We start from the raw sequence: 18,715 nt of genomic DNA on the forward strand, positions 1-18,715 counted from the left end.
AGTTTCTATATCTTTTTTAAGTTCTTTATTAACCTAAAGGACTTACTTTTTAAGGAGCGGCTGGAAAATGAATGCTTACATACCAACCCATTTCTTTTTGCTATAATTATGGTGGAATTCTTTGCCGTTTAGAGGTGACATTGAGATTCTCCACTTGTACTCTTCACAGTTCCTTTAGCTGCACATACGTACTTTTATCCCTTATTTTAAAAATCCATTCATTTTTTTTCATCCCTTCAGGTTGCAAATTCATTTTCTTCTGCATGTGGATATAAGAGATATTTTTTGTTGTTTTGTGATTTTGAAGGAAAAAATGTCAAAGTGCTTGATATTAAAGATAATAATAGAGTGTTGGAGTTCCGTTGTGGTGCAGTGGGTTAAGGATCCAGTGTTGTCAAAGATAATGGAGGGTAGAAGCGGAATGGGAAAGGATGAAAGAAGAAAAATGTGGTATAGTAAGAAATATATTTGGTCTTCATCCAGTTCTTGGCATTGTGCTCCTAAACCCTTTGTAATTTCCTAGATGATAGAAATAGGTTTGTTATTCCTAACAGGCCCTTTCAGTCACTATTGAGATGATTTAGGGTGGATTCCCACCTACCTAACTCCACATAGCCTCAGGGTGGGACTGTTCACCAGAAAGACTAAATGCTTAGAGGATTGGAACTTTCAGCCCCACCCACTGACCTCCTGGGATGGGAGTCTAGAGATTAAAGCTTTTTAAAAACTCTTGGAACAAGGAGATCCTGCTGAATAGCATTGAGAACTATGTCTAGATACTCATGTTGCAACAGAAGAAAGGGTGGGGGAAAAAACTGTAATTGCAATGTATACATGTAAGGATAACCTGACCCCCTTGCTGTGCAGTGGGAAAAAAAAAAAAAAAAAAAAAAAACTCTTGAACAACAAAATTAGATGTTTCCTGTTCATCAGTGAGCCAGGAGGGTATCTAATACCAGTTACTTGGGAGGCAGAAATTCCTGCTATCACAACCCTCCAGACCTCACCATATGTACCTCTTCATCTGGCTGTTCATCTGTGTCCTTTATAATAAACTAGTAAATGTAAGTAAATGTTCTCTGAGTACTGTGAGCAGCTATAGCAAGTTAATGGAGAAGGATGTTGTGGGAACCTGTCCGTAGAGCCAGTTGGTTAGAAGCACAGGTAGCAGCCTGAATTTCAGATGGGTGTGTGAAGTGGGCCAGTCTTGTGGGACTACATTTTTAATTTATAGGATCTGATGCTATCTCAGGAAAAATAGTGTCACAATTGAGTTAATTTGCAGTACAGCCACTAAGTGTCCACTGGGAATTGGAGAATTACTTGGTGATGTTGGAAAGCACGTTAGACAAACTGTTTTCACGAGGAATAGTGACTGGGCATGCCAGATTATAGTTTCTCTGAGCCATTCCTGGGAAGTAAGTACAGATTTTCATGTCAGGTTTAAGAGCAGAAATCTGGCGTAATTCTTTTTTTCTCCCAAACTTAGTCATTTTATTAAAAGAGATAATTAGGAAATCAGAAAATGTGGTTTTGGCAGTGTGCTAATTCTGATTAGCAAAAATCTGGAACTTAGACCTAGTTAAAAAGTAAAGTTTTTGTCTCTTGACAGATGTTTAATGACGACTAACTGGAGTTCCCTAGTGACTTAGTGGGTAAAGGATCTGACGTTGTCACTCCTGTGGCTTAGGTCACTGCTGTGGTGCGGGTTCAGTCCCAGACCTGGGAACTTACACATGCTGCAGGTGTGGCCAAAAAAAAAAAAAAAAAGACTAATCAAAATGTTTACTCTGGGGAAGGTCATATATGTGAAGTTTACCATTTCGCAGAGATTTAGATATGAACATTACTGCTTTAGCCTGGTGTGAATGCTGGTCAGTACCACTGAGCTGTGTAACACATAGATTTTTTTTTTTTACAACCAGTGAGTGTTTTGAAGTCCTTTAACCCATGAAGTCCTTTGTCACCTCCTTGAGATTGTAAATTATATGTATTAACATTAGACTTTTATGTAGAGACTCCTAGAGATTGCTAAAGTTTATAAATGAACTCCTTGGGTTAGCATTGCACAAAATTAAAGTGTCTAGACTTGAAACTATCCAAATTTGTATCACTGAGTATCCCCACAATTACTCTCTTGGGGCTAAGATGTTTCTATGTTCCTTTTGATCCCTTGTCCCTCAAGACCTTCGAACTTTAGGCTTCCTCTATTTGCCTGTCCCTTGGTTGTCCACTTTGTGTCAGTCCTGTTGATGGTTGTCCAGAGAGCAGAGAGAATAGTAGGAAGTTGGTTGAAAAGCCTGGTTTAGGGGGTTTGGGAATGAGGTAGAATTTGGAAGGAAAGGAAAAGAATAATTGAGATCTTTCTTGCAGTTCTCTTCACTTTTGCTTTTTTTATACTTCTATTTTGGTTTCCTTTTTGTTTATCATTGTTTTGTTTTTGTTTTTTGTTTGTTTCGGTTTTTTTTTTCCCCTCCAGAAACTCCATTTCATTTTACTTTGCCTAAAGAAGGTGATATTATTCCACCATTGGCTGGTGCAACTCCACCTCTTATTGGGCACCTAAAATTGGAGCCCAAGAGACACAGTACTCCAATTGGTGAGTGACTAAAATGTAATGATAATGATATTTAAAGCAGAATTTCTGAGATACCATTCCTTGTATGAGTGATTCTTTTATATCAGAGGAGTTGGGCCTGCCGATAGTATTGATTTTTGTCTTAGGAAGAATAAGGTTGTGGTGTTTGATTCCATGAATTTACTCCCAGGAGATGTTGAAAAGTGTGGAGAGGAAGTAAAGAAAGGATGAAAGGAAGGAAGAGAATATATATAAAGATTTTATTCTATTACTTGAAGGCATTAGAATCTTAAGTGCTAAGCAGTGATGCAGAGCTGTTTTATAAGGAAGGGACAGCAAGTAGGGTAGTGGTACTAGTTATTCAAGACTTTGGCTAATTAGTCTGCTGCTTGACAGGGCAAGAAAATTTAGATCCTCCTTCCCTGAGGCAGCCAGTAGTCTTCTACATTAACCTATTTGTTTTCTCTAGTCAGTGCTGGGAGGTAACAGTCATGCCGTCTGGAGTCTCCTGCTACCTATGCCTGATGCTGGCAGATGTGGGTTGGCTGAGGGCTCATGCAGCATCCTTTGTCCAGATGCAGAAGTGGAACTGAATCCTGTTGCTCTTCTTAAGACCAGGTGTCAATACTAGTGCGTAGTTGTTGATACTTGTGACAGGATCTATCCTAGGAACTCCCTTCAGTCCTGCAGCACTGTGGAGCCAAACAGGCAAATTGATGACCTTGAATTATTGTTTTTCATGTTTGTATTTTAGTGTTCTTTCTTTCTTCCCCCTGCCTCCCTTCTTTCAGGTATTAGCAACTATCCAGAAAGCACCATAGCAACCAGTGACGTCATGTCTGAAAGCATGGTAGAGACCAACGATCCCATACTTGGGAATGAAAAAGGAGATTCTGGGGCTGCCCCAGAAATAGATGATAAATTGTGTCTGAGAATGAAATTGGTCAGTCCTGAGACCGAGGCGAGTGAAGAGTCTTTGCAGTTTAGCCTGGAAAGTAAGTTTTATGTTAATTTTGGGTAACTAGTAGCTCCAGCTCTTTTGGGAAGTATTAATTATCTTTCTTCTAGATTTAATGATTGATTTATAATTATAAATGTATTTTTAAAGTCTTATTCTCATAAATTCTTTGTTTTCAGCTAGTCACTGTCATATTATTGAAGATGCTTCATTTTATAGTCTATGGTATGACTTGTATCTTTTTATTGAACTTGTGTCTCTATAAAGTAATAGATTTCTATAATCAGAGTTCAGAAGGGGGTAAAAAATTTAGGATTGTGGATTCATATTATAGGTTTCTGTTGATTATTTCCCACATTAATTGCAAGTTGTTTGGTGTGGCTAGAATACAGAGAAGGTATGAGAGAATGGGCTGCAAAGTCCGCATCAGATTCTGAAAGGCCTTTTACATCATGCTGAGAAGCTAAAGAATTAAGGTTAGCTTTTTTTTCCCTTTTTTTTGGCCACGCCTATGGCATATGAAAGTTCCCAGGCCTGGGATCAAAACCTGTGCCACAGCAGCAGCCCAGGCTGCTACAGTGATAATACTGGATCCTTAACCTGCTGAACTACAAGGAAACTCCAGCTTTGCTTTTTTTTAAGGATCAGCTGAATGTTTGAAAAATATGTGCCTTTGTGCAACATTCCTTTCCTTGCCTATTATCTATTCTGCTCCCTGGCAAATGCAGTCTTTAACCAGGAAGATCAGGGGTCATTAATAGTGGAGATGGTGATGAGGTAATGAATTTGAGAGAGGGGTAGTAGAATAGAAAGGAATTTAGAACCATTTAAATATGGAGGTAAAAGCGGGAAAAAGTGCAGAATGACTTTACATCTACATTTTGTTTTCATGATAGCACTCCAAAGTAGATATCCTTATTTCCATTTTATTGATGAGAAAACTGAGACAAAGAGAGGTTTCAAAGTTATATACCTAAAATTACAGTAACTGGTTAGAGGTGGAGCTCAAGTTTGAATTAGATCTGTCTGACTCTAGAGTTTATAACTTCTCCACTAGGTAGTTTGTAAGTGCTGTTTAATGGAGTTAGAAGAAGATGAAGCCTTATAAAGGAAATTGTAAAGAAATATTCTGAGAAGAGGACTAGGAGAGTATAAAGCCGTGGAATCCTATGGGGAGGAGAGTTACAGGAAGACAACAATGTCAGAGTTCCATTGTGGCTCAGCAGTAAGGAACCTGACTAGTGTCCATGAGGATACAGGTTCAATCCCTGGCCTTGCTCAGTGGGTTAAGGGTCCACTGTTGCCATGAGCTGTGGTGGAGGTTGAAGAAATGGCTTGGATCTGGCATTGCGGTGGTGTAGGGCAGCTGCTATGGCTCCAGTTTGACCCCTGGCCTGGGAACTTACATGTGCTGCAGGTGTGGCCCTAAAAAGATAAAAAAAAAAAAAAAAGACAGCAATGTCATGCAGAAGTAAGATATATCTAAAAATGTACATTGGACTTGGCAATTGGAATCTGGTGACTGTAGCTAGAACTATTTCAGTATAGTGGTTTGGGTGGGAGCTATACTGAAGGAAATTGAAGAGTGAAGGAGAGAAGAGGCAGCAGATTTATGCTACTTTTGAGAAGTTTATGTGAGAAAGGAAGAAAAAATATAGCAAGTTAGAGGGAAATAAAGGATTGAAGGAGTTTTGTTTTTCATTTTAGGCTGAAGGAAATCTAGGCAGGTTTATAGATTGAAAGAAAGTCTCCAAAAGAGAAATGGGTTAAAAATGAGGCCTCTGAGAGAGACAGGAGGGGAGCTTTTGTAGACCACAGATAAACTGGGTGAACTTGAATAAGACAGACTTCTCATTCTCAGACCAAAGAAAATAAATTTTAGCTAATATATTTTGAGTTTTTAGCCATCTGCCAGGCATACATGCCATACATGTGCAGCTCATTAAATGTCATAGCAAACCTGTAAAGTGGATCCTATGTTATCATTTTGCAGGTAAGAAAACTGAGACACAGGAATGTTGAGCATGTTCCCTAGAGTCATGCAATTAGTAGTTAGTAAATAGAGTAGTCTAAATTCAAGGTAGTTCGGAGAACTAGAAGTCTGGTTCCAGATTAAAAATGCTGTTGTGCTTCTCAGTGCTTGTTGATCAGATTCTTAGAACCACAGTAGAAATAGAGTATAACATGTTTCTCTCCTTATTGTTAGAGTTATCTTCTCTGAAATCAACAGGTACGTAGTAGTAGTCTTGAATCTTTAGATTTGAAATCTTTAGATTTGAAATTACAATTGGGAAGACTTTAAAGGAGCCAAATGTTAAAGATGACCAAATGTTAAAGATGACCACATTAGTAAATTTTACTACTTTTCCTGAAGTTAGGAGTATAGTATTGGGCACTGTACTCAGTTTTCCTCATATCATCGTTACAATGAACCTATGAGGTTGGTTTTCTTAAAATCTATATTTTACTATAGATGAGGAAACTGGCTAAGAAGGTGTAGTTTACTTCCAGGTTGCATTACTAAATCCAGCCCTGGCTGGAGCCAGGACCTTAGCCAGGGCCCTAACCACCAAATTTGGGCTGCCTCCTTGATGGACTGTTCAGATTATGTTGGGTTGTGGGTCTTTTAGAAATGTTTAAAAATATTTGTTATTTTCTCTAAGGCTGGAATTAATTGTAAATGAGTAAGTTTTAATCCCTTGACATTAGTGACATTGCTTAGAGAATATGAGATTCATTTTAGTATGATCTTTAATTTTTGCTACAGATTCTTTATTGAAAATGTGTTTTGTTTTTCAAACATCTGTCCCAAAAGCACTTTGGGAAGAACTTGAGTACCTTCTATGTGTAGGTTCTCTTAAAACTGTATACTGTTTAAAATTTGTGCATGAACCTAAGATACTTTCCTATGTAATTTATTAAAGTTTTCTTTTAAATTTGTTTTGAAAAGTTTTCAGTTAAAATTTGGTTTGGTTTTTGGCCATGTCCATGGCATGTGGAAATTCCTGGGCCAGGGATTGGCCCCTGTGCCACAGCAGTGACAATGCCAGATTCTTAACCTGCTGTGCCACCAGGGAACTTCTGTTTTGTATTTTTTTTACTACAAGATTTTTTTAATTGTATGGAAAGAGATGAATTGAGATTCAGAAGTTTCATTTTCATTTTTACCTGTTATTGCTTAGTAATTTATTATATCGTATTTCTGGAGAACCTTCTAGTCTTCTATAGCAATTTTTAAAGAAAATTGGTGGAGGTGAGAAAGACAAGGTCATTAAATGATAAAAAAATCTAATATGTTCACTTATTATTCTTAATCCATTTCCTTTTTACTATTTGTTGCAAATACTAGTAGAGCGGGATTTTATTTTTTAATTTTTATTATTGTTTTTTATGTCATAGAGAAAGGAAAGCTTCAATAGCTCCTGAAATCCAAGTGTTATTTTAGAGCATCTTTGGGGTTGAGCAGGCTTTTAGAGAAGGTTTTAGGTCTCATACTGAGTTGTTTCTCTTTCCTTTCTTTTCTTGCTTTTGTTTTTATTCAGAGCCTGCAATTGGTGAAAGAAAAAATGGATCTACTGCTGTTGCTGAGGCTGTTGCCAGGTAACCAGAGCTGGTTGCTATTTAGAGTTTAATATACAGCCACTGGTAATGAGGGGAAGGTAATTTATCAAGAGAAAAAAACTTAAAACGAAACTTCAGCATAAGGGATTTAGCAATGTGTTGAATCTAATTATAGACTTTGTTATTAATACTTTAATAAAGCTTTTGCTATACTTAGAACTAAGATATTTAGTGATGTTTCCCTTTCTTCCTTTTGTTCATGTGGGAGTGCCCTTTTTATCTTTTTCATGGGTGAGACTGAGATTGCGGTTATTGGTGAGGAAACAGGATAAACAAGAGATAGCCATAGATAGACCTTTTCCTTCTGAGATATACCACCCACCCCCAGCACAGTCATGGCCTCAGGCCAGATCTCTTCTGCCTGCAAAATTAGCTGCAGTCTTAAACTGTTTTTTGCTTTGTCATGAATGCTGTAATGCTTTGAGGATGAGCATGACCCCCATACTGAGGCTCAGGTGGTAAGCTTTGCCATCTGGTGGCCATGAGAATAGAATTGTTTTAATGGTTTCTGGCATGAGTTAATCCTAGTATGAAAATATAGCAGCAGCTGTTGAAATATAGGTGAGGATTCTTAAATTAGGCTGGAAAGGTACTATAAGTAAGTAAAACAGGCTAGGTATAAAAGGATGAAATGTTGGAGTACCTATGTGGCTCAGTGGTAATGAACCTGACTAATATCCATGAGGATGCGGGTTCCATCCCTGGCCTTGCTTAGTGGGTTAAGGATCTGGTGTTGCCATGAGCTGTGGGTGTAGGTTGCAAACACAGCTTGGATCCTACATTGCTGTGGCTGTGGTGTAGGCCAACAGCTCCAGCTCCGATTTGATCCCTAGCCTGGCAACTTCTATATGCCACACTTGTGGCCCTAAAAAGAAAAATAAAAGTGTGAAGTGTTGATAGTGATGGCCGAGTGAATGTGTGCTTCCATTTAAAAGGCAAGTAGCCCCATTCGGTCCTAGCCACTCATTACAGTGTAGACTTACTGTTTTCAAATCTTTAAATTTTTAAAAAGAAATCGAATTTTAAAAAATAAAGTTTCCTTTTTGGTAGGTCAGATAAAACATGTCGCTGGACTAAATATGATGCTAAGTTTCAAGTTTCTGACCCATCTAAATCCTTTGATTTGGGCCAAGTTGTGTCTTGAGAGATTCTGGGTTTTTGCATATTTTTTTAATCTGAAGTATAAGTACTTTGAATTCTTATTCAGTTGAAGACTCCTTAATGATATGTAGTCTTAATAAATTGAAGAAAATGGAGTTTATACTTGATCTTTTTAGTTTTAATAGAATTGTATACCGGACCTAAACTTGTTATTACTATCGTCTATGCATGTGTCAGTAAGGAGGGAACAGAATGTACTGCTGAAGCTTTGCAGACCGTGTGGGTGGTATGTAGGGATGGAAAAATGGGGAAAACACTTGAGGCGAGGGTTGGATTGGAAATAATAAGAATCTAGATTTTAATCTTGGACTATTCACTTTACCATGGGTTCATCATAAGAAATTATTTAAAAGTAAGCTTTGTTTAAATGGCCCCTGCTTCCTCTGCATTGAGGTGAAGCAGTACCACTCTTTTTTTAAGTGTCGTCTGTAACTGGGTTCTGTGCAGATTACTTGCTGCCATGTTATTTCTTTCTCACACATTTCATTATTGAGGATTCAAGCATATGCAAAAGTAAAGAGAAGGAGTTCCCGTCATGGCGCAGTGGTTAACGAATCCGACTAGGAACCATGAGGTTGCAGGTTCGATCCCTGCCCTTGCTCAGTGGGTTAACGATCCGGCATTACTGTGAGCTGTGGTGTAGGTTGCAGACGCAGCTCGGATTCCGCGTTGCTGTGGCTCTGGCGTAGGCCGGCGGCTACAGCTCCGATTCGACCCCTAGCCTGGGAACCTCCATATGCCACGGGAGTGGCCCAAGAGATGGCAAAAAGACAAAAAAAAAAAAAAAAAAGTAAAGAGAAAAGTATAATGAACCACCATGTATTAATCACCCAATATTAAAAATTATCAACTCATGGCTAGTCTTGATTAATTTATGAATATTTCCAGCACTCTCCTTTCTACCAGATTTTTTTTTTTTCTTTTTTGGCCACCCCATGGCATATGAGAGTTCCTGGGCCAAGGATCAGATCAAAGCAGTTGTGACCTACGCTGAAGCTGTGGCAACATCGGATCCTTAACCCACTGCTGGGAATCAGACCTGGTCCCAGTGTTCCACAGATGTCACCGATCTTGTACTGCAGTGGAAACTCCTCCACTGGATTATTTTTAAGCTTATTTTTGCATTATGGAATCTGTATATATACCAGTGCTATCTCTAAAAGATAAGAATTCTTTATTTTGAACTTAACCACAGTACCATATAATGCTTTTAAAAATTGGCATTGATTTCTTAAAGCCGTCAAATATTCAATATTCATGTTTTTATGATTGCCTCATAAATTCTTTTATTTCCTGTGGGGTTTTTTTGGCCACACCTGTGGCATGTGAAAGTTCCTGGGGCAGGGATTGAATCCAAGCCACAGCTGTGACCTATGCCACAGCTGTGGCAACTCTGGATCCTTATCCCATTGTGCCAGGCCAGGGATTGAACCCACCACCAGAGAGAAAGCCAAATCCTTAACCTGCTGTGCCACAGCAGGAACTCCAAAAGTGTTTTATTACACTATTTGAAGCAAGTATGAGAATTTGCATTTTGGTGTATGGAGGTTTGGAGTTTGGGATTCAGAAAAAATTTTATTCTCTCTGTACCTAAAAGGATAATTTCCAGAGGTACTTTTCCTTTCAAAACTAACAAAGTATTTTACTTTAATTTATTTCTTAGTCCCCAGAAGACCCTGTCTGTGTTTGGCTGTGTCTGTGAAGCCCAGCAAGAGGATGAGGCTCAAAATCAGGAACCCCCTTCTGCACCCATCAGGCGAGCATTTATTTTCCTAGCATCTTTTGGGCTACATTGATTCACAAAATGGTTGGTAGCAAAATCTAGAATACACTGCTACTGTTTGTGAACTTGAGCTTTTTTCTGAGGAAATGTGACATATTCCAGATGGATTTATAAGTTGAGGTTTCATGAAAAAATTTTAAAAATATTTTATAGATAGAGTTTTGTCTGTATCTGCCAGTTCTATCAATTTGAAATGATTTAGCCTTCATGAATTTATGAAAATATTCTCTATTTCTAAGATTATTTCCTTTTTCTTTCTTCTTCTTTTTTATTTTTGGCCATGGTGTGCATTGGCTTGATGTGAGATCTCAGTTCTCAGACCAGAGATTAAACCTGGGCTGCAGCAGTGAAAGTGCATAGTCTTAACTACTAGACCATCAGGGAATTTTCCATATTCCCTTTTTCTTAGTTTCAAAAATGTTTCCTTTTTGTTTTTGGCTGCACCTGCAGCTTGCGGAAGTTCCCAGGCTAGGAATCAAACCTGCCTCACAGCAGCAAGCCAAGCTGCTGCAATGACAATGCTAGATCCTTAATCCACTGTGCCACTAGAGAAGTCCAGAAATTTTTTTTTAATTTTGTTTTTAGAGCTGCATCCACAGCATATGGAAGTTCTCAGTCTAGGGATTGAGAGCTACAGCTGCGACCTACACCACAGCTCATGGCAATGCCATATCCCTAACCCACCGAGCAAAGCCGGGAGTCGAACCTGAAACCTCATGGTTCCTAGTTGGATACGTTTCTGCTGCAGCATGATGGGAACTCCAGAAAATGTTTACTTTTAACAGACTTTTTATTTCCCTTTAGTGTTCCATACAGCAAAACTGAGATGTTAAACATCACAAATTTAAAAGTTTGTCCTACTTGATGGAACTAAAATTTTCCCATAATTTCTTTACTTCATCCTCTCTTAAAACAGCTCGGAGGCAAGAAAAAAAATTTTTGAGTTACAGAGTATTTCTTCTCTAATTAAAAGAGTATCTTGTTTGGAATATGTGATTCTTATATTTAGGGAAGTAAGTAATGGCAATGTAATAAGCTTGTATTTTCATGATGGTGTAGAATCTTTTGTCTCTAGAATTCAGAGATTTTTGTAATTAGGGAACATAATAATGTTTTGTTAGCATATATTGCTAATAGTGTTATTTGCAACATAATTTCTTTGTTCCTTACTGATAGAAATTCTTAAGAGAAACATGTCCTTGCTTTTATCAGGTATTTTGATGATTAAATGTGAGCCTGTTGGTATTCTTGGGAATCAGCCCAGGTCATATTCTCTGTTGTATCAGGAAGCTTGTTAGGTGAAGTGCCACTTTGCATGATTCCCAAAGTGGTATGTATGGTCTTGGCCTAGCAAATACAAAGTTTATCAGTTGCATTGTATTATTTTCCTATTTCATTAGACTGTTTTAAAATAGAGGGGACTAAGATGTTGGTGATTTTTGTTTAACCTTGGTGGAACAAGGGGCTAAAAACCCACCTGATTTTCATTGCAGTGCCTCCACGAATAAACAGTCAGAACAGAATGGTTAGATGTTGTTCAGTATAGAGGTTTATTCTTCCGTGTTTCACTTTGGATTAATTTTGCCCAGGCTTTTTCTGCTAAAATTTGCTTTCTTTATGTCACTTTCTAAATCTGACATGCAGTGACCAGAGTAGAGTTTTTTTTTGCTGTAACTAATGAAGAAAGAGAAGCGTGGTCCCTCTTACAATTATTGGTTATCTTTTGTCTTCTAAAGCTCTCTACTGTTACTGAAAATGCCTTCTCTGTTGTTTCTTGGGACGTTAATATACCACAGCTTTATGGTAGATATTTTTTGGAGGAAAGTGACTGATTTGTATCGTTTGACTGATGCTAATATAAGAAGGATAAATATCAAAATTCAGATATTTGACAGAAATCTGATAAATATTGCTAGTGTTGCAATGAGATACCTTTAGTCTTTAGAGAGGAAGGAGTTCTGATTAACAGTTTAGGGGGAAAAAAGCAACCTAATATTTGTCAATTAAGAATTAAAAAGCCAAAAATAAAACAAAGCTTTGTTTTGTTTAATGAATGAATTAATTTTTTTTTGGTCTTTTTAGGGCCGCACCCAAGGCATATGGAGGTTCCCAGGCTAGGGGGTCAAATCAGAGCTCTAGCCGCCAGTCTGCACTACAGCCACAGCAACGCCAGCTCCAAGCCGCATCTGCAACCTACACCACAGCTCACAGCAACGCCAGATCCTTAACTCACTGAGTAAGGCCAGGGATCGAACCTGCATCCTCATGGATACTAGTCGGATTCGTTTCTGCTGAGCTACAAAAACAGGAACTCTGTGAAGCTTTGTTTTAGAAGTGTAATTATCTTCAGAAGTTCTACCCTAAATAAGTATCTTCCGAGGTAAAATGTCTAGGCTTGAGGGTGGGTAACAGTGGCAATTGAATTCTTTAAATGGTTTAGCAAATCTTGTCCCTTCTAGCTCTTGGCTCACTTTCTGTTGTTGCCTAGGTGTTGATATGTTAGATGTCTTAGAGATTCAAACATGAGTGTTCAGTTCATGGAGAAAATGAATTGAGTCTCCTTATTTGCTTTGTTTTGTGCAACTAGTGTTATACTCAGCTGAGCATCTATTGTGTACCTAGCATTATGCTAAGTAATTTATACGTATGGTCACTTATGAACCAGGTAGATATTAACTCATCTGTCTTTTGGTGATCTTATTCTTACCTGTTCTTTACTGAACTGGATATCCTCATTCAGTTAAAGTTCTTGGCAGGACACAAGTTATAAGAACCAAAAGAATACCAGGCTCTCTTTGGCTAGAACTCACTTCTGAATCCCGCTTTGGTCTCTTGTTTTGGTAAGCTGAGCTGTACAAGATAGAAACTTCAGAAACTTCTCTTTTTCTTTCTTCTCCAAGATCCAGAGAAGAACAAGCCCTAAAGAGCTCTTCATGCTTCCTTTTTCTGTCTTTCAGGTCAGTTCAACTTCTAAGGGCGAGAACTTCTTCCAGGTTGTAGACTGCTTGCTTTGTTTAGATGACTAGCTCCATCTTTTTCTGGCCATATACTTTTTTGGCAACATGTGACTTAGTTTCTAGACCTCTTACCATCCTGGATATTATCTTCTGGTATACTCAGTTTATGCCTTGTAAAATACAATAACCCCAAAACATTCTAGATAACTTTCCATAGTCAGTTCAGATTGGGTTGTTCTTTTCTTTATTCTTGCTATTATATATTTAATACTGCCTAAAAATGCATTAGTTTGTTGTTCACAATACAGTGACTCTGTGAACTTATGATGTAGTAAAAAGAAGTAAAGGATATTTTCTATATAAACACAATTGTACAATTAGTTTATTTAATCTGAGAGTAGATTTTTGCAGTTGATTGAGAACATTCTTTTGTTGAAAGTAAATTAAGCTCTTTATATTAATCCCTATGTTAAATGTTTTAAATATAGAGATGAATAAAACATGAATGTCAGGTTTCTGTGTAACTTGCTCACTTGGAGTAAATCTGGGCCCATTTATTCTGGTGTATTGTTAAGGACATTTATGAAAGCTCCTAAGTGGGAATTCCTGTGGTGTAGCAGGTTAAGGATCTGAAGTTGTCACTGCTCTAGCTCTGGTTGCCAGTGTGGCACGGGTTTGATCCCTGGCTCAGAAATTTCTGCGTGCTGTGGGTGTGGGGGGAAAAAAAAGCTCCTAGGCATCTTAGGATTTCATGGTATCTGGTTTGTAGGGGACATGCCTCAAATGCTTGTGGGATATATGAATAAATCACTGATAGCCAAATGGAAGGCTAATGAAAAGAACTGTGAAGAACAAAGTCATCCTGACATGGTTAGTTCTAGATAATGCCATAGCTAGCAAAGCTAGAATCTCACTACAACTCTTTGGTTTACAAATTGGGTTTGTTTTCCTAAAATTATTAGTCAAGGGGTAATGAACAGTATCTAGGATGCTAGGAGTTGTTCAGGGGATGTTAGAACATTCATAAAGCCAAATGAGACATCTTGACCTAATTGATCCTGTTTTGAAGTAGATCCCTAAGTTGCTTTCATTGTCTATGACATCAGTAATAGTTTTACATCTTTCGTTTACCTTATTTTCCTATGTCAAGGTTCAGAGTTCATAGCTAATGGAGAGAATAAATTTTATGGCTATTTTTTTTTTTACCACTGTGGTGGAATAGTCCTGTGTATGAGCATCTTATAATGTGATAGGCTCTGTCACCTTATTTTCTCCCTTCCCCACATTTCTCAAATTGTCAAATTATGGTTACCCCTTTACCCCCCACCCCCAACACACTCTTGCTTACTTGACATGGTTTCTTTATGTGCTTGATTTTCAGGGGGAACTTGCTCCATTTTCCAAGTACTCAAGATAAAGAGGAGAAAGGAAAATTAGAAGGTGACCAAAGGACTAGGCAGAGTCAACAGCCTATGAAGCACAGTAGTCCTGTCAAAGACCCTGCTTCTCCTACCTCCCAGCAGATGGCCACACAGGAGCCATCCAGTCCTCAAGGGGAAGCAATGGAGATAGATACACTGGAAAGCCAGAAAGAAGGGCGGAATATTAGTCAGGAAAAACCTAGTAAGGCGTTGGTTGAAAGGCCCAGCCAAAATAACATAGGAATCCAGACCATAGAGCATTCCCTGTGGGTCCCAGAAACTGTTTCAGCAGCAACTCAGACTGTGAAGAACGTATGTGAACAAGGGACCAGTACAGCAGACCAGAACTCTGGAAAACAAGATGCCACAGTTCAGACTGAGAGAGGCAGTGGTGAGAAGCCAGTCAGTGCTCCTGGGGATGATACAGAGTCGCTCCATAGCCAGGTGAGAGAAAGTATAGGGCACCTCAGGGGCCCTCTTTTCAACTTTCTGGATTCCCAGAGAATTTAAATTGTGGTACTTCCACCTAATGATAATTCTTAACAGTTTTATACAAACCAGTGGTTGAAAGATAAAAATAATTTATCCAGGATAGAGGTAGGGCAGTGAAAATTATGAATAGCTATAGCCAATAGATAGTCTTTGAGGGAAAATAGAATAAGGCTAGAGTTTGTCAAGTAGGTCTTTACTGAAAGAGAAAGTCAAGAATGTAGTCCGGGTCCTATAATACTTTTCTGCATTCAGTTTTTCCTTCTGCCATCATTTTTCATCCTCCTTTATAACTATCAGAGCTGATTGCTTCTCCCTGAAGTCTGTTTCACCATGGTTCCAGGAACTGAGAGAGTAGAAAGTAAAGGAGGAGGGGGTGGAAAAAGCATGCAGGATAGTGTATCACAGTATTGGAAACAAGAAGCAGTAACAGGGAAGGTCCCCAGATGACCAGGGACTATAAAAAGAGGCTAAGACAGGGAGTTCCCATAGCGGCTTAGCAGAAATGAATCTGACTAGCATCCATGAGGACGCAGGTTCAATCCCTGGCCTCGCTCAGTGGGTTAAGGATCTGGCATTGCTGTGAGCTGTGGTGAAGGTTGGCAGCTGCAGCTCCCATTCAGTCCCTAGCCTGGAAACTTCTGTTTGCTGCAGCTGCACCCCTAAAAAGGCAAAAAAAAGTGGCTAAGACTAGACATATTGGGATGAACGTGAGACTGGAAGAAGAACAAGTTCTTGGGAACAGAGCAGGGAAGTGTAGGTACTAGTGAAAATTCTGTGGGTAAGAAGTGGTGGTAGTAATGTATCTACTAATGAGAGGAAGTTCATAAAATTTCATCAGATGGCAGGAGGTTCCATGGCAGGGAAAATTTGGAAGTTAGTAATTGTGGTTATATTGTGTTTTCAGTTGCTCTGGTAAATCATCTTCACTTGAGATCTGCCTAGGAAAGCTTCAGAAGTGAAGTGCCTCTCCTTTGAATGGTCCAAGTTGTTTGTTTTATAAAAATAAAATGTAGTTCTTATTTGTTGAACACCTACATTATATCAGCATTGTGCTCAAGACAACCCATGAGGTTGGTATTGTTATTCCCATTTCACAGGTAAAGAAACCAAGCTGAAGAGAGGTTAAGTAACTTGCCCAAGATTTTGCCATCAGTAGGTGGCAGAACTGGAATTTGAACTCAGCATATCTGACTTCAGAATCGGTATTCTTTTCATTATGCTATGTTGCCTTTCTATTTTTTGATCGTAGCTTGTGTGGTCTTGTTCTGTTTATCTATGCCTCTCCAAAAATCCTGTTCATATTAGTCTTTATGGTACCACAATTGCTGAGAACTAAAGCTGTCAATTCATAGATTCAGAAGCATAGCCCTTTGAATTTTGAAGCTGTATAGCACATCAGACCTATTTTGTGGCTGTTTTTTTTTTTTTTTTTTTTTTTTCCTCTCTGCTCTTAAAGTGTTTGTGTTCTGCCACATAATAATTTGGTTTCTCTGACTGTACAGTTAACTGGGAGTTCCCATTGTGGCTCAGTGGATTAAGAAACTGACTAGTATCCATGAGGATGTAGGTTTGATCGCTGGCCTTGCTCAGTGGGTTAAGGATTTGGCATTGCCCTGAGCTGTGGTGTAGGTCGCAGACATGTCTCGGATCTGGCATTTCTGTGGCTGTGGTATTGGCTGGCAGCTGTAGCCCTGATTCAATGCCTAGCCTTGGAACTTCCATATGGCACAAGTGTGGCCCCAAAAAAGAAAAAAAAAAGTTAAACTTTCATCTTAAAGATAGCAATCATGTGGATGCCAGAACTTTACTTTCTCAAATTCTCCCTATGTAAAATAGGGAAGTAATCCCTGCTCCTATCTCATGATGATGGGGGCCAGAGTGGTTAAGGCCCAGATTTTGGAGTCAAGACTTCATCTGGATATCTTGAAAGTTAAATGAGGTAAAAGCCTGCAAAGCCCTTAGTACTGATCAGTATATATTTGCTGCTGCTATAACCTATTGATTATTATTGTTTTAAATTACTGTCGTAAACCACTGCTTATACTGCTATACCATACAGAGTGAAATAACACATTTAAGAGCTAGCTGCTCCTGCTAAGAAAAGAGAAGTGCTAGAAGGTGAACAGTTACAGAGTTTCAATTGGGAAAGATGAAAGAGTTCTGGAGGTAGATACGGGAATGATTGTACAACTATGTCAATGTACATAATGCTACAAAATATATACTTAAAAGTGGTTATGGTAAATTTTATGTTAAGTATATTTTGCCACAATTAAAAAAAATAGATGGGTAGAGTAACAAGTCAAGATTGGTGTCCCATCTTTGGAAGATGGTTGGAAAATTAGGAAGGCTGTATCAGTGCTTTTTTTTTATCTTTTTATGGCCATACCACAGCATATGGAAGTTCCCAGGCTAGGGGTCAAATCAGAGCTGCAACTGCTGGTCGAATCCACAGCCACAGCAGTGCTGGGTCCAAGCCACATCTTCGACCTCCACCACAGCTCACGGCAATGCTGGATCCTTAACCCACTGAGCCAGGCCAGGGATTGAGTCCACATCCTCATGGATACTCATCAGATTCTTAACCCTCTGAGCCACTATGGGAACTCCAGTCAGCCTATCTTTGACATTCTTTAAATTTTTATTTATGTGTCATGAGGACCTGGAGCCAGGTTTTCTATGAAGTGAAAGTGTGTTTTTATTTTCATTTTATCTTCCTTTAACTATAACAAGATCCTCAAGCTACTTTACTGAAATCTCTTTTCAGAAGACTATTTGAAGAGAGTTAGCATAATTGTCTTTTTACCTGCCTTCTTTCCCTTCTGTTTCTTACTCTATCAGACATGTTCATTTAAGTACCTCTCTCGAAGTGATCATTTGTTTGGCTGTAGAAATTAAAGAATATAGGGAGGCTTTTTGGCCCTGTTTTGGGGATATATAAAGCACTGAAACCTTTTAGACCTCTTTGATCCAGGGTCTAACTCACTCTGTGTGTGCAGGCAGGAAGTCCAGGCTGCCCATGGTTCTGATGCAGGGGCACCCTGATGATTGAAGTGTGACAGACCAGTGCTCTGACACATTAACCAGAGTTACAAAAGTATTTTAAGGAGTTAGTTGAATAAATTTCCATGCATTTGATTTTATTTATATTTATTCACATAATTTACCTATCCATTTTAGTAGTTATTTCACCCCTGACATGAAGTTGGAATGGGAATTATTCAGATAAATTATTGAAAGCTTTAGGTAATTACAACCACATTGTGGGTAAAAACTAGATTCATCATTATTGCAGTGGTATATATAACTCTTTTGAAAGACTTGGATACCTTGACACTGACTGCAGAGAGTAAAATCAGTCTATCACAGAGGAAATAAAATGGGAGAGAAAAGTGAACATTTTCTCTCAAAATTACAGAGCCACGAGGTAGATGGGGGCCCTGGATACGAATAAATGTGATGTAGGTGTTAATGAGAAAACATATGTAACAGTTGTTATAAAAATATAGAGTCTTTGGAGTTCTCTTGTGGCACATTGGGTTAAGGATCTGATGTTGTCACTGTAGTGGCTCAGTCGCTGCTGTGGTGCAGGTTCAGTTCCTGGCCTGGGACCTTCCACATGTGAAGGCACAGCCAAAAAACAATGTAGAATCCTATTAAACTATATGGAGTTCCCACTGTGGCACAATGGGATGGTGGTGTCTTGGGAGTGCTGGGATGCAGGTTTGTCCCCGGCCTAGCACA

At 38.8% G+C, this 18,715-nt stretch overlaps 1 protein-coding gene across 7 annotated transcripts in view; it reads left to right on the forward strand.

The window, feature by feature from the left end:
• The window catches only part of TP53BP1 (tumor protein p53 binding protein 1), a 73,871-nt gene that overhangs the window by 30,164 nt on the left and 24,992 nt on the right, over nt 1-18,715 (forward strand). For 5 of the 7 annotated variants that reach the window (XM_021096915.1, XM_021096926.1, XM_021096931.1 and 2 more), the window contains 5 exons: nt 2,480-2,599; nt 3,370-3,573; nt 7,079-7,136; nt 9,982-10,074; nt 14,440-14,923. In XM_021096915.1, the coding sequence (XP_020952574.1) occupies nt 2,480-2,599; nt 3,370-3,573; nt 7,079-7,136; nt 9,982-10,074; nt 14,440-14,923 (959 nt within the window). The remainder of the gene's footprint in view (nt 1-2,479; nt 2,600-3,369; nt 3,574-7,078; nt 7,137-9,981; nt 10,075-14,439; nt 14,924-18,715) is intronic. The other 2 variants (XM_021096946.1, XM_021096921.1) reach the window with 1 other exon arrangement.

Source organism: Sus scrofa, chromosome 1 (assembly GCF_000003025.6).
Source record: "Sus scrofa isolate TJ Tabasco breed Duroc chromosome 1, Sscrofa11.1, whole genome shotgun sequence".
Taxonomy (NCBI): Eukaryota; Metazoa; Chordata; class Mammalia; order Artiodactyla; family Suidae; genus Sus; species Sus scrofa.